Source organism: Pleurodeles waltl, chromosome 11 (assembly GCF_031143425.1).
Source record: "Pleurodeles waltl isolate 20211129_DDA chromosome 11, aPleWal1.hap1.20221129, whole genome shotgun sequence".
Classification (NCBI taxonomy): Eukaryota; Metazoa; Chordata; class Amphibia; order Caudata; family Salamandridae; genus Pleurodeles; species Pleurodeles waltl.
Window position 1 is genome coordinate 708139194 of NC_090450.1, and position 16895 is coordinate 708156088.

General features: G+C 44.8%; 2 protein-coding genes and 1 long non-coding RNA gene across 3 annotated transcripts in view; 1 reads left to right on the forward strand and 2 right to left on the reverse strand.

Annotated features, from left to right (window-relative positions):
* LOC138266025 (uncharacterized) overlaps positions 1 to 16895 on the reverse strand; it is a 341072-nt gene that overhangs the window by 112783 nt on the left and 211394 nt on the right. The window lies entirely within an intron of this gene.
* LOC138266026 (uncharacterized) overlaps positions 1 to 16895 on the forward strand; it is a 199164-nt gene that overhangs the window by 71237 nt on the left and 111032 nt on the right. The gene's annotated exons all lie outside the window — the stretch shown is intronic.
* LOC138266024 (uncharacterized) lies at positions 10355 to 15175 on the reverse strand. Its single transcript, XM_069214332.1, has 2 exons — positions 12690 to 15175; positions 10355 to 12166 (listed from the first exon to the last, which is right to left on the reverse strand). The coding sequence occupies exons 1-2, from the start codon at positions 13823 to 13825 to the stop codon at positions 12055 to 12057; spliced, it is 1248 nt and encodes a 415-aa protein (XP_069070433.1). The 5' UTR covers positions 13826 to 15175; the 3' UTR covers positions 10355 to 12054.

The window sequence follows — 16895 nt, forward strand, 5'->3', positions numbered from 1 at the left end:
CATCCTGATGCAAATCGACCTTTCATAGTGGAAGCTGATGCTTCAGATGTAGCAATAGGAGCCGTCTTATCGCAACGAAATAAAGACACTGGTCAACTCCATCCTGTAGCTTGTATTTCTCGGAAGTTGAATGAAGCCGAACAGAACTATGTCATTGCTGAAAAAGAGCTTCTGGTGATTTGTGACGCCTTTAAAGAATGGAGACATCATTTGTTGGGTGCCAAATACACTGTTACAGTATATACTGATCTTCGTAATCTTCAATTCATGAGTTCCGCCAGACTTTTGAATCCTCAGCAATTACGCTGGATGCAGTTTTTTGCCGAATTTGATTTTGTAGTAACCTTCCGGCCTGGTAAAGATAAACGCAAAGCTGACGCCTTGTCCCGCCAAGAGTCTACCACGTTGCCTGCATTTCAAGCCTCCAGAGCTATCATTGCTCCTGACAAGGTTCTATATATCATGAAAACTGAAGATTTCTTTGAAAAAATTCACAACTCTTTCACTGTTGAGAAATGGCAAACATGGGCCTAAGCAGACCCCAAAAGGTCAATCAAGCAGGGACTACCCTTTCATGATGCTCGTTTGTTCTTACCCACTACCAAACTTCGCAAGATAGTGTTTCATTGGTTGCATGTTATACCTACGGCAGGTCACCCAGGTACTCATAAAACTCTTGAACTGATCCAACACTATTTTTGGTGACCTACCCTAACAAAAGATGTAAAAGCAATGGTAAACAACTGCGAAGTCTGGGCTCGCACTGAAACAAGTCATTCAAAACCAAAATGGTTGTTACATCCACTTCCAACCCCAAGTCGTCCATGGGAACACATTTCTTTAGACTTTCTAACTTGTCTGCCAGTGGTTCATCAGCATTCAGTAATTCTGGTGGTAGTAGATAGTCTCACGAAATATGGACATTTCATTGCCTTTAAGAAATTGCCCACTTCTAGTGAATTGGCAACTATTTTACTGAACAGAGTGGTTCATTATCATGGACTGCCAAAAGTTATCCTCTCCGATCGGGGGTCGCAATTTGCCTCCAATTTCTAGAAGACATGTTGTAAAACACTCCAAGTGACATCTACACTATCTACTAGTCACCATCCTCAAACAGATGGTCAAACGGAGAGACTAAATCAGACTTTGAAACAATACTTACATGCCTACGCTGAAAAGGCACTTCATTCTTGGACATCTATGCTCTGGTTAGCTGAGTTAGCCTACAATAACTCATTCCACACTTCTATTGGCGTTACACCCTTTTTTGGTTTATTTGGCTATCATCCTGACACCTTGCCCATCACAATTCCTCAAGAAAGTTCTCTTACTCCAGCTGTGTCAGAAACCATTCAGCATTTACATCAAACCCAGAAACTGATTCAATAGCATTTAGAAAAAGCCAAACAAAAATACAAAAGGCATTATGACAAGAAACATTGTGAGGGACCGCAATATCAACCAGGTGACAAAGTGTGGCTTTCCACAAAACATATAGATTTCAAGAAGAAGTACCTGTTTAACCCCAAATTCATAGGTCCTTACACTGTCCTCCAGCAAATCAATCCAGTGACCTATAAACTACAATTGCCCAGATCCTTACGGATTCATCCAGTGTTCCACACTTCCCTCTTGAAGAAGGCAGTCTTAAAGGTCCGCCCTCATCCAGCTCCTGTTCTAGTACAAGGGGAAGAAGAATACAAAGTTAAGAAAGTGTTGGATTCTAAACTGAGAGGGCGTAATCTATGGTACTTAATCTCATGGAAAGGTTATGGTCCTGAAAGTAACTCATGGGTTTCCGCATCTGATATTCATGCTCCAGTACTTGTGAGACGCTTTCATCGTCTTAATCCAGGCAAACTAGGCCCTAGAGCACGTCTGGGAGAGGGGAGTACTGTCAACACCAGGGCAGTGCGCACTCTATTGGCGACTAGAATGCAAAAACTCTCAAAACAACGTAATTTATGCATTGTGCTGATATGTTGTTGTTTAACCTTTTGCATTGCAGAGTTTAATCCTGAAGACTTATTTTTAATGTGTTTACAAATACTGTTCATTTGCAATGTATTGCTGCAGGCTTTCAGAGTGTGTTAGGGTGTGGTCCCTTTCCAGGGCCTTCCAGAGACTGTACCTGCAGCATGCCTGGGTGTAGTTGTTGGCTGGGCCAAGACTCTATAAAAGGGAGCCAGCCCAGCTCCAAGTGCTCACTATTCAGAGGTCCCGGTGCAGAGCAGCAGCTACTTCCTGAGATCCTGTCCCAGTGGCTTATTTGATCTTCCAGGACTCTGCCCTTCATTCTTCATTGGTGATCCTTGTTCTGGGCGGTAAGACGGTGGTTGGGCTAGCCTCCCGATGCCGTTATCGAGAACTTTCATATTCTTGGCCTAATTCTTTAATGATTAACAGATTACTTAGCGCGCTACCATTTCTTGACATTTGTATGGTGGCTTACGAATCGGCAAGATGCGCGATTTGTTTCATGCTGATTTGATCCTGTTATTCATTGCGCGCTACCATTTCTTGACATTTATATGGCGGCTTACGAATCAGCAAGACGTGCGATTAGTTTCATGATGATTTGACTTTGTTACTCATTGCGCGCTACAATTTCTTGACATTTGCATGGTGCCTTGCGAATCAGCAAGACGCGCGATTCGTTTCATGGTGCTTTAACCTTGTTGTGCATTGCGCGCTATCATTTCTTGACATTTACATGGTGACTTCAGAATCAGCAAAAGACGCGCAATTCATTTCATGGAGCTTTAATCTTGTTATTAATTACGCGCTGTTATTTCTTGGCATTTACAACGTGGTTTACGAATTGGCAAGACGCGTGATTCGTTTAATAGTGATTTAACCTTGATATTCATTGGGTGCTACCATTTCTTGACATTTTACATGGTGGCACTCAAATCGGCAAGACGCACGATTCTCTCCTCAAGCTTAATTAATGTTGTTCATTATATGCCACTATTCTAAGACATTTATTAGGTAATATTCGAGTTGACAAGTTGTGTGATTTGTGTCCTGAATCCATATTTTGTTATTCATGGTGCACAATCCTTTTATGGTGTTTACTATATATATGAAAATCTGCAATGTGCGCAATTCGTGTTGGAACATTTCAAGAGAATACAGAAGGCCAGAGTTTCTAGATGCAATATTGCATGGTCCTAGTATGCATTTTTTAAAAAGAATTCATATGACTGGTTTAGAACTTATTCAGAATGTTTTCCTGATTCTCATGTAAAGGAAAGTACTTGAATTTGAAAGTTTAATTTAATCCATCTTGATTCCCTTATAGGTATCAGGCCATCTTGAAATGTAGTCATTTTAAGCCTAATTCTTAGGTTGCTCATGTTTTCAGAATGAACAACATCTGCCTGGGGGGGTTTCCTGAGCGCGCCGAAGGCCCTAGTTCAGAACTATTTGTAGAACAATGGCTCATGGATACAATTCTTAAAGACAATGGCCCTCATTACGACCCTGGCGGTCGGTGGTAAAGCGGCGGTAAGACCGCAAACAGGCCGGTGGAAAAACAAAAATGGAATTATGACTGCGGCGGTTACGCCGCGGTCATCCGCCACTTCACCATTCCGAATGCCATGGCGGTGAAGACCGCTGGGCTGGAGATTGCGATCTCCAGCCCGGCGGTCTTCACTAGACCACCGAAGGTATCAGGACCCTGCATACCACCATGGATCTCAGGTGGTTGGGAACCGCCATGAGATCCATGGCGGTAGGCACTTCAATGCCGGGGAAGTCCTTCCCTAGCACTGATAGGGGTCTCCCCCACCCACGCTACCCCCCACGAATCCTCCCACCACCCCCCTGCCACCCCCAAAGGTGGCACAACCCCCCTCCCCACCCCGACCCCGAACATGCACATATACACACCCCTACACGCATACACCCGAACATGCACATATACACACCCCTACACGCACACACCAAGAACATGCACATATACACACCCCTTCACGCAAACATCCCGAACATGCACATATACACCCCAACAACACATATTCGCACACATACACACAGACATGCACAGCGTCCGACCCACACACATTTCCAATACACACAACACCCCCCGCACGCATACACTCACTCACTCACCCCCTCTACACTCCCAAACGCACACCCCCATGCATGCACACAACACCTCCCACTCCCTTCCCTAACGGATGATCAACTTACCTTGTCCGTTGATCCTCCGGGAGGGGACGGGATCCATGGGGGCAGCTCCGCGACCAGAACACCGTCATCAGAACACCGCCACACCATCATCATGGGATGTGATCCAGTGGGCGTTGTTCTGTTGACGTGGCGGTGGAGGTTGAGCAACCTCCACTTTCCCGCCGTCCGCCAGTATGGCTGCTGGCGGCTTTCCATACGAAAAAGGACGGCGGGCTGCCAGCGGTCATAATACGCAGCGCAGAAGATCGCCACCACTGGCGGTCTTCAGCACGGCGGTACCTTGGCGGTCTTGCGAAAGACCGCCGAGGTCGTAATGACCCCCAATATCCCGAAGTTCTTCTCCATAGAGCGTGCCCACAGGGTCCCGGGCAGACCCCCTCCACCTGGTGTGCTGCCTCGCCCACTGATAGCAAGACTCCTTAACTACCGCGATAGAGACCTCATCCTACAGCTATTCCGCAAATCAGGTCCTATACGATTCGAAAATGCAGAGATTACAGCCTACCCAGACTTTACAGCGGAAGTGCAGAAGAAGCGGAGCTCTTTCTACTGGGTTAAAGAACGCCTCCGTGAACACAACATCAAGTATGCGCTGTTGTTCCCGGCTAGACTCTGTGTACAAGACGACTCACGTGCACTCTTCTTCACCACACCAGAGGATGTTTGGACCTGGCTACACGCTAAGGGCCAGGCCAACCCGATAGACACAAGCAATCCAGTGGAAAAATGGTCCTCTCCCAAGGCAAGACGCAGGCAACGCAAAAAACAAGGCAGTAAACCCACTCCTGAACAGTCTTGAACGAACGCTCCCTTCTCCTGCAGGCCACATCTAGATTTGTCAATACGTCACCAACAACCCTATCCACTCAAACCGACGGGGAACCAGACCATGACGCAAACTCTGATTCTGCAGATTCTGTTCGAGGCCCTACCCTCACGCAATGACAGCAGACGACATTTGTTAATAAAACCAAGTGCTACTCACCTCGATGCCCCGCACTGGGCCTATTCCATAATGACATGGACTGCCTCGATCAGTTGCCTAGGACTTGATTGGTAGTACCATAGGTCCTTTAATACAGCACTCTAGTCATTTGTGGTCCTGGGCGGTGGATCCAACACCGAGAGCAACTTGGGCTGGGTAACCCAATGTCTCGGACCCAACGACCTTCAGCACCCCCGCTCCATATTGTCTGTTCTCCCAAGCTGGCAACCGCTAGAATTCCTCTCGCCTTGCCATAATCTCAGTTAACGTTATAAACAGTTATTGGTGGGATTCCCACCCAATTGTTTTGTCCCATGTTATTTAATAGGGACCACGCTCACAATAGACCATGTCACATTTGTCTTACCAATAGGATCATGCTTAACAACACCAAGGGCACTAACTGTCTTGCCTTGGAGGGTAATTGGCACATCACCACCACAAGTGGGGCGGGGGCCACGCACCACCTCTGCTTAGCTAAACCTATAAACACCTCATGACCTCTCAAACTCAACAATGTATCTCAAAATATAAGATACTCACATGGAATATAAGAGGTATGGCAGCACTGCGCAAGAGACAATGGATTTACACATTTCTCAGGAGACATCAGGTACACATAGCTCTACTGCAAGAGACACACCTCTCTAAATCCACACTGGAAAGCACACACTCCAAATGGAAAGGGCAATTGTACGGTACCACATCTTCGACATTTGCCCGGGGGTGGCGATCTGGATTGCCCCTGGGGTCCCATTCATCACGTCTCGTACGCAATGCGATCCAAATGGTAGATATGTGATACTAGAAGGTGACCTTGATGTCTCCCCCCTAGCACTGGTAGCGCTATACTCCCCGAATACAAATTAACGCGACTTCCTGAGAACACTCATTACTGGTAACCCTAGCGACCCTATGTTACATTGCGTATGGGGGGGTGACTTTAACTGCGTCCTAGATACTCGAATAGACCGCTCATATCCCCCGCTCAACACAGCTCCGTCCAATCGTGCCTCACTGGACCTGGCAAACTGGGTCTCCAATAATGGCTTGAGAGACATCTGGAGATATGGACACCCCATTCACCATGAATACTCCTATTACTCCTCAGTGCACAAGCTACACATCAGAATAGACATGATTTTCGCATCTGCGGCCGTAATCCAGAAAGTAAGCACAACCGAGTACCTAGTCCCCTCCATCTCAGATCATAACCCGCTTTATATAACCTTGGTTTGGGGCTGCACACACACTCACATACCAACATGGCGACTACAGACAGAAGCTCTCTCAGACCCTCCCTTCCATGCGGAATTGTCCAAGTGCCTGTCAGACTATTTCTCCCTGAATAAAAACACAACCTCATCTCGAGCTATAGAGTGGGATGCCCCCAAAGCAGTAATACGCGGACACAGCCTCGCGGCTACAGTTGGGGTAAGAAGGACACCCACCAAAGAGCTACAAGTACTGGAGATTAAACTCTGCAAAGTGGAGGCAGAGGTCTCCAGGAATGAGTCTACATTAGCGGAACTGAACTCGCTAAGAGCCGCATACAGGGAGGCAGACACCAGGCTATGTAAGCATGATTATAGACACTATATGGCGCAACAACACGCTGAGGGTGATAGGTCAGGTAGACTGTTAGCATGGCTGATTCGCCAACTTACGCAACCCTCACCTATAGGTGCGATACAGCTGAATTCAGGCAACATCATCAACACCTAGGTGGGAATCAACGAGGCCTTCTTTACATATTATCGCACCTTATACACGCCTCCTACCCCCCAACCGAACAGCAATTAGCTGAAATTCTGTCATTAGTTCCCTAAAACCAACACATTATTGGCAATGCAGATACACTAGATGGTCCCATTACTATTGAAGAACTATGCAGAGCTCTATCACAAATGGCACGCAGCAAAACCCCTGGCTTAGACGGCTTACCAGTAGAATATTTTAACTCCCATGCTATTCACCTCCTACAACCACTTATAGAGGTGTTCAATGAAGCGCGTAATAAGCTACAATTGCCTGACTCCGTGCACGAAGCCCTGATAGTCGTTCTCCCAAAGGTGGGCCGCGACCCTCTTGATGTTAAATCATATAGACCGCTCTCCCTACTAAATTCGGACTGCAAACTACTAGGAAAAATTTTGGCAAATAGGTTACTCCCCTACCTACCAAATTTAATACACTCTGATCAGTCTGGATCTATCCCAGGGAGAAGTACCTTTTTAAATATCAGAAGATTAATCCACATAATGCATAACGTCACAGAGGCAGAAGCGGTGGCCCTCTCCCTAGACATAGAAAAATCGTTTGATACGCTGAGCGAGGACTTCCTCATGCGCACACATAAAGCGCTTGGTTTTAGATACGGCATCATCAGGTGGATCAAAATGCTTTATTCCAAACCCACAGCTCGAGTCAAAACAGGAAAAATGATCTCCGAAGCACTCCCTATAGGCAGAGGCACCAGACAAGGTTGTCCACTATCCCCCTTATTATTTGCAATAGCCATGGAACCATTAGCAATCAAGCTCCGTAGCTACGCCCACATATGGGGCATTTCAGAATTCAACACACATCACATCATATCCTTATATGCAGACGATGCCCTGATATACCTGCGTAATCACACCATTTCCATGGCAGGGGTGATGTTAACACTGGACTCCTTCGCACTCGCCTCCGGTTTACGTATTAACTGGTCTAAGTCAAGTATCTTCCCTCATAGTCCCGTACCAAATGAATTTCACATGGCATTGCCACAATATCAACTACCATGGTCACACAACTTTTAAATACCTTGGCATGCAAATTTACCACTCCATAGCCGACCTGAAAGAGGGCAACTTCGACAGAGTACTCAGATCCACCCGTAGCTCACTGTCGTTCTGGAGCTCACTCCCCCTATCCCCTATGGGTCGGGTAGCCATAGCCAAAATGCTCATCCTTCCTAGGTTCCTATATTATTTCACCGCCCTCCCGTTACTCCTGCCACACTCGTTCTTTCACAAGCTGCACTCCCTACTGACCGACCTGCTCTGGGGCAAAGACAGGTGCAGAGTAGCACTATCTATCACACAATACCCGCAAGAAGCAGGTAGATTGGGCATGCCTAATTTTGAATGATACTACGCTGCGGCTCAGCTGCTCTGGCTACCTCTATGGCTAAGTGAACCTCCACCTCCAGAAAGCAAAGCGCTGCATGCATACACAGCACCACAAACAATCATAACCTCACTATTGTATGGCCCTACCCGCCCGCCGTTAAAACCCATACTGTTGGATGCAGCTAGATTTTGCTGGCGCAGATATGTCCAAGGCAAGGCCCCCTCACCACCTTACTCCCCTTTGCTGCCGCTGACTCAATTACCGGGAGCCCAAACACTCTCACTACATCATGATACGCACAACATAAGTACATTAAACATGGGAGATTATTACTCATGCTCCACATTGTGCACCTTCAAAGAACTAGTGGCCGCAGGGGTCATGCACTCTGGGGCCTTCTTGTCATACAGTGCCACTAAACGACTACTTAACAACTTATGGGGGCTCGGCAGCGTTGAGCCACGAGAATCCCATCTGCTCACTACAATCCTTACTATGGGAAACACAAAAGGCATCATAACTAAACAATACAAAGTGATCCTAGCAGAGGTCTGCTCGGACCTGACGCATGCTAACGCACGTTGGGATGCAGTCCTCTCTACACCATTACCACAAAAAGCCTGGGTCGCAGCTCTCACAATGATCAAGACAGTATCCCGCAATACCAGATTACGGTACACCCAATTTAATTATATTCACCACTCATACCTATCCCCGGCCCGCATTCAAAGAATATACCCGAACACAAACCCAGTATGCCCTAGATGTCCCACCCCAGCAGCAGACCTTTACCACATGGTCTGGAGCTGCCATTCACTAAACACGGCTTGGCAACGAATTATTGATACTACAGCAGACATCGCGGCCCACACTCTTGCACCCACCCCGGAATCCTGTTTACTCGCATACGCCATCGTACTAAGGATGACAAACATCTTCACAGATTTATAGACCTAGCATTCGTTGTCTTCAAGCGCCTGATCGCCACGCACTGGAAGGCCCCACACGCTCCCCCACACACTGCCTGGCTCCGCGACTTGCGTAGTCGCTCACAAGCTGAGGGTCAGACATTATGCCAGCTACAACACAAAGGTCTGATACAGGGCAGTGCTGAAGTCTGGGATATCTTTGTGGTAGGCATAGAAGCCGGGGATGACACATACCCCCCTGAGCTAACTGGTGCACTGGAGCTATCTCCCTGCTTAATCTCTACACCACGCAACCCCCTGCTGCCCTCCAGTCACTTAGCTTTGATGCCTTCACACCCTACCTCAGCGTAACAACATAATGCTTAAAGATGCTTCTCCCATGGCTGCGACCTCATGGAATTCTCATCTAGTCTCGCTCACTACACTACTGGCGCTACGTGCTCCTCCGTCCCCCAACCTCGGCTCCGGCTCCACAGCTTACATATATAGCAGATGTGCCTCCCTCTACCCCCGCCCGCCGGCAGGAGTAGCCCGCACTACTTCCGATACCAGCATACACAATTTGGTACTCAAATGTGACTCTAACCGCAAGTTGCACAGTTTTAAATTGTATTTCAGCACATCACCATGCAATTGCTCTGTACAAGAATACAAATGTGTGTAGACAGATCGTAAAATCTTTAATAGCGAAATGTACTGCTGATTATGTATAATGTTTAATAAACAGATTTTAAAAAAACCAAATGAGCTGGAGACTGGGTTGTGATCCAAAGACACGTGAGAAAGACTTGTCTGGAGCCCAGGTGGAAGGGATCCCATCAAATGGTACTAGTCACTACTACTGCTGTGAAGTGTGCAGGGGTTCCAAAACTGGGTACACACCAGTCACACTTGAAAGGTACCCTGTCCTTTGAACAAAGAAGAAGCGTTGTTGAGATTACCAAATACATCCAGACAAACTCCAGAAGCAGAGAAAGAAACTGGAGAGTCAGAAACAGACAGAAGAAAATCTAGATACCCCTGTAAGAGACGAGATGGAGGAAATACAGGAAGTCGACATTGAGCAAGTCTCAACTGGGACAGCAGGAGAATTTGATCAGAGGAGGGCTCTCCCAGAAGCAGACGATCTTGAGACACAGAAAGGGAAGCCACCGACCCGGTGGAAGGGGTTGAGTTAGATCAAAGTCAAATAGATCTGACTCCTTGTAGTGCTTTCCTCTTATTTAGTTTCTAAGCACTAACATAACACAACAGAAATGCACTTCTGAGGTCAAAGAAGACTTTTATTGTTATTTTATTCTTCCCCAACCACAATGTTTATGAATGAATGACGAATTAGTAGCTTTCAAGTCCGCGTTAATCAAACAAAATATATCAGTTTGCAATATACACAGCAGGTTATATTTATAAGATATTGAATGCAAAGCAAAACAAATACTTCACCGTGTAGGAACTATTTACAGCTACATCTTTCTAAGGTCTGCAAGCTGAGACCCCTGTCAGCCGCGAGAAAGAGTGTCATCTACCCACACGGGATGCTGGCAACTGGCGCCAAGCTCCAGCACGAGGTCCGGCAGATTCGAATCTGACTCTCTGCAGCCTGTTACATTCGTTACAAAGGTGTGCCCCCTCCTCTCAGACCTGGGAAACTGAGCAAGCCTTTTGGAGACTGGCCAGGTCTCCAAGACTACTCCTGTTCCCAAGCTCAAGGGAAGAGAAACGACGCCCATGTACTCTCTCTTATCAGGTCTAGTCTACTGTGAGAGCAAAACTTCTTGGTTCTCTGGTGCAAAAACACAGCTTGGAAAAATACAGAACTATTCTCAACTGCAATGTCTAACTCCACGTTAAAGGCAATGGGCAGCTAACCTAAATATCAAATGCAATGTCATGTTAAAGGCAATAGGCAGCTAACCTAAATATCAAATGCAATGTCTTATATCATGTCAAAGCCCATAGGCAGCTGAGCTGAATATAAAATGCAATGTATAATATCATGTCAAAGCCAATAGGCAGCGGAGCTGAATATCATGTCAAAGCCAATAGGCAGTTAAGCTGAATACAAAATGCAATATATAATATCATGTCAAAGCCAATAGGCAGCGGAGCTGAATATCATGTCAAAGCCAATAGGAATGCAATGTCAAAGCCAATAGGCGGCTAGACTGGATACAGCATGTCAAAGCCAATAGGCAGAATACAGAATGTAATGGCTAATGCAATGTCAAAGCCCATAGGCGGCTCAACTGAATACAGAAAGTAATGGCTAATGCCATGTCAAAGCCAATAGGCGGCTAAACTGAACAAAACATACCATGTGCTACTGGTGAACATTGAGCAACTAATATGCGCAGTGGTGAAACACAAAGTCATTGGTCAAAACAAACTTTATCAAATGGCAGGACATTCCGCCCTTTGACCAATGAATTTTTGTTTCACATATCTCATATTTCAAACAAAAAAAAAAAAAAACATCAGTACAAAAAAAAACATTATGATCAAAGCAATCCCTGTAAAGCAATAGAAGTGAATTAACACATTGATTTCATAACCTTTCACATCAGATACATCTACATAGAAAAGACTGGGCAATTTTTTTTTTTTTTCTTCTGAATGAGTCTCTAATTCAACAGTGTTAGCAATTTGATGTGGCATGAGTTCTACTCATGTAAAGATGCACGGTCCACCTGAAAGGTTTTCTGGAAGGTAAGCAAAAGTCAGAGTTCCATACGAGAGGGGAAAAAAAAAAAAACACAGCAAACAAGTTGAACTTGAACTGAAGGCGCAGTTTGCGCAAAATGGATCCATGGTGCTGGCACTTTACTCAGCCAGGTTCAGGTTGGGGATTCGGTCCCTTCCCCGACCCCACACGCACACACCGGAAGGGGGACCACACAGCACACTCAGGGACAGTGGCGAAACGTGGTAGGATCTGCAAAAGAAACAAGTATGACTTTTCTTGCAAATAACATTTTTCATTTAAACTGCACCCTTCCTCTTTCTTTCCCTGTTTTATTATCAGGACGTTTTTGGGGCCCTTTGTTATATTTTCTGCAGGTTCTGGAGGGTCACTTGGGGCTTCAGCCCACACATCAGTACTGAGGTTTTTATCTGCTGCACCACAGCTTCCCTTTTCTTGCACTGTCAGAAGGGCTGGGGCAGACTCCTTCTTTACCAAACCTCCATTCACTGCATTTTTGTCAATTTGGGCCATTCTGTCTCCAATTTGTATGAATGAATCAGATTCTTTTCTAGGTATCAGCATAATTTCGATTTTTCCTTGGTAATTTGCAGCAATCACTTTCCCTAAAACCTGATCAATTTGCCATTTCTGTTCTGGTAACTTTCCTCTCCCCAACTGCTCTGTGACTGCTTGCATGACAGATTGCTTTTGTGCATGCTGCACAGTTTTTATCAAATCTAGGGGAATGGGCATCTCTCTCATCTCTGCCCACCTGTAAGTGGCCTTTTCACATTTCTGTGGCACCCACATAGCCATCCCCACTAAGGCAGAATTCTGGGTGAACACTTCTCTCTCTGCATTTTTCTCATTAACATCTGCAAGGTAATTGAACCAGTTAGGTGCTAAAACATTATCAAAGAACCAAAAATCAGCATAAAAATGACACATCTCACGTAGCTCTTGCTTTAAAATCTGACACACATTATACAACGCTGTTTCTTCTACTGTGCCAGAAAGCAACATTTCAGTCAATGAATCATTAGTAAAACAAACATGCTTTTTATCTTCAGTAGACACAAATTCAAATGGTGCACACAATTTCATTGATAATTCTTTTATCTGTGGTACTCTAGCCCTGTCTTGCAAGTACCAGATCCATTGTATGATTCTAGCTAGGGGCACTATTTTCTTTCCTTGTTCTTGATTTAAATGTACATAAGTATTTCCTTCTTGCACTGCGCAGAAACCTAAAGTCTGCATTATTTCATTTGCCAAATCACACGCGCGCAGCTGCATATTATTTTTCACAGTGACCATATACAAAAGTGTTAGGATTTCTCTCAAATGAGAGCTATTCTTTTTCCAAAAATCAAACAAGCTAATGAAACTCGGGGTGTCTTGCTCTAAAATCCTTCGTTTTACTTGTGCATTTTGCAACGTAACTCGTAAATCACATTCTGGTCTCTCGTCCCTGTTATCAGTTAAGGAATGCACTTTGGCTGCCAAAAACCCTGGCTCACACGGAAACTCAGTGCAGCTCGGAGCTGTCTTAACCCCCTCATTACTGGAATGGGACAAGAAAGATTCTTCATTTTTATAACTTTCAGCATTATTTTGAATTATCGTATCCTGGCTAATTTGCTCACGTAAATTCCTATTTTCATGTTCCAACTTCCTACATTTCTCCTGCATTTCTCTGTAAGCAGATAAAGGTATCCAGACCTTTCTGTCATCATTACTTCCAAAACACACTTTTTCTACATATATACAACGGGAATTATTTCTCAAAACCTTATCAGGCCTTTTAGCTACACATGCATTTTCTTCTGTAATTCCCCAAACAGAAAACAATTCACAGTTTTTCTTAGCACCATCAGGCAGTTCATCAACACATGTATTCTCAGACATGGTCTGCCGTGCTACTGTGATTCCCCAAACAGAAAACAATTTCTGTAATTCTCCAAACAACAAAAAACAATTACACTTTTAAAGTGTGCACTTAGAAATCTACTAACTCGTCAAACCCCTTTTAATCACCTCTTAATGACCGACCCCACGACTCCAGGTACCAATTGTAGTGCTTTCCTCTTATTTAGTTTCTAAGCACTAACATAACACAACAGAAATGCACTTCTGAGGTCAAAGAAGACTTTTATTGTTATTTTATTCTTCCCCAACCACAATGTTTATGAATGAATGACGAATTAGTAGCTTTCAAGTCCGCGTTAATCAAACAAAATATATCAGTTTGCAATATACACAGCAGGTTATATTTATAAGATATTGAATGCAAAGCAAAACAAATACTTCACCGTGTAGGAACTATTTACAGCTACATCTTTCTAAGGTCTGCAAGCTGAGACCCCTGTCAGCCGCGAGAAAGAGTGTCATCTACCCACACGGGATGCTGGCAACTGGCGCCAAGCTCCAGCACGAGGTCCGGCAGATTCGAATCTGACTCTCTGCAGCCTGTTACATTCGTTACAAAGGTGTGCCCCCTCCTCTCAGACCTGGGAAACTGAGCAAGCCTTTTGGAGACTGGCCAGGTCTCCAAGACTACTCCTGTTCCCAAGCTCAAGGGAAGAGAAACGACGCCCATGTACTCTCTCTTATCAGGTCTAGTCTACTGTGAGAGCAAAACATCTTGGTTCTCTGGTGCAAAAACACAGCTTGGAAAAATACAGAACTATTCTCAACTGCAATGTCTAACTCCACGTTAAAGGCAATGGGCAGCTAACCTAAATATCAAATGCAATGTCATGTTAAAGGCAATAGGCAGCTAACCTAAATATCAAATGCAATGTCTTATATCATGTCAAAGCCCATAGGCAGCTGAGCTGAATATAAAATGCAATGTATAATATCATGTCAAAGCCAATAGGCAGCGGAGCTGAATATCATGTCAAAGCCAATAGGCAGTTAAGCTGAATACAAAATGCAATATATAATATCATGTCAAAGCCAATAGGCAGCGGAGCTGAATATCATGTCAAAGCCAATAGGAATGCAATGTCAAAGCCAATAGGCGGCTAGACTGGATACAGCATGTCAAAGCCAATAGGCAGAATACAGAATGTAATGGCTAATGCAATGTCAAAGCCCATAGGCGGCTCAACTGAATACAGAAAGTAATGGCTAATGCCATGTCAAAGCCAATAGGCGGCTAAACTGAACAAAACATACCATGTGCTACTGGTGAACATTGAGCAACTAATATGCGCAGTGGTGAAACACAAAGTCATTGGTCAAAACAAACTTTATCAAATGGCAGGACACTCCTCCTGAGCCTGTTGCAGGTACATCAAGTCAAAATCCTGCAGAACAAGGGGAAGTTGCAAGTCCAGGACTGAAAAGAGCACTAAGAAAGGGAACACAGAAAGAAGACAAGTGGCCAAAATCACAAAAGAAGGGAAAAGACTCAGGCGCATTGTCAACAATCGAAGAAGAAGTAGACACCATAAGAAAAGAAGATTTGAGTGACGGAGGATTAAGTTGAGATTGAAGACTGGAAAGAAAAAGAGTTACAGATCGAAGATATTCAGTACCTGAATGGGCATATACAACAACTAGTTATTGGCAACACAAATTTTTGCCATTTTGTTTTGATTGAGAGATTACAGGTCAATACTTTTGCCACTTGAAGGTGTTTATGGACTGAACTTTGAGCTTACTTTTGCAAAACTGAAACCCGAAAAAAGACCTTCAATAACCTGATAAAACTCTTAAAACTGATTTGATAAGCTGCTGAACCGACTTTGACAAACAATTACCATTTTTTGACAAAATTCTGAAAAGAGACTGAAAGCTGTAAATAACCGCAAAGAAGATTGAAGATTTTTTTTTTGTCTTGCTGCATAGTACATTTTTTCTCCTTCTACTTTCTGATTCATTACAGATCATGAATAATCACAACAAGCAGGTTAGAAACAATAGGTGCTGTAAATATATAGGATTGGCTTAGCAATTGTATGCATGACAGTATGGGGCATATTTATACTCTGTTTGCACTGAATTAGCGTCATTTTCTTTTACACTAATTCAATGCAAATGCAACACCATATTTATATTTTGACGCTAGACCCATCTAACTTCAAAATATTGGTGCTAACGTCATTTTTTAGATGCGTGAAAACTTCCTTGCGTCAATGAGATGTAAAGTAGGGGTTCCCGTCCAAAAAATGACTCTAACCCCCTAGCGCCATATTTATCTACCCGGGCAAAAAAGCTGCACGGGTGGGAGGCGGACCCAAAAATACCCTAAACTCCGTTTTGCGCCAAAATGTAACACCTGGGTCAGGACAGGTGTTAAAATGAGGCAAACACATCACTACTTAAGGAAAACACACAGAAGCAATATTACAAACCCACAGAAGAAGATGGAGGTGATATTGATCCAGTTTGCAAGACGCTTCAGAGGACAGCAACAACTACAGCAATTACCACCACTACAACGCTGCCCACAAAGGCAACGCAGAAGGCAGGAGAGGGTCTTCAGAACCACGTCAACCCTCCTTGGCCTCAGGGACCAGGACATCATAAGGACCTAAAGACTGAACCCGGCATACCATACTACACCTGCTGCACCACATTAAGCCACAAATCACAGCCAGCCTGCAGACCCCACACAACAGACCACCTGTGACAAAGCTGCTAGCTGTCCTGCACATGCTGGCAAGTGTCTCATGCCAAACAATGGATGCCCTGGTTGCTGTGTGGTGAGTCTCCCATTGGCATACTATTTAATGTTACCGCTCTTGAATGACAGTAGCAGATGTGTTGGAGTGCTGCATGCAATGCTTGTGGACAGGTTGCATGCAACCAGAATGAAGTGTAACTGCGCCAGTCTAGACATGGAGTTCACATGTCCTACCATTATACCAGTGCAGGTCAGATGTCTTGTGAGTCATGCACAACCATCACTAAGTCACACATTTCACGGGCCATGGCGACACCTGTGCCCCGACATAGTGTCATGTAT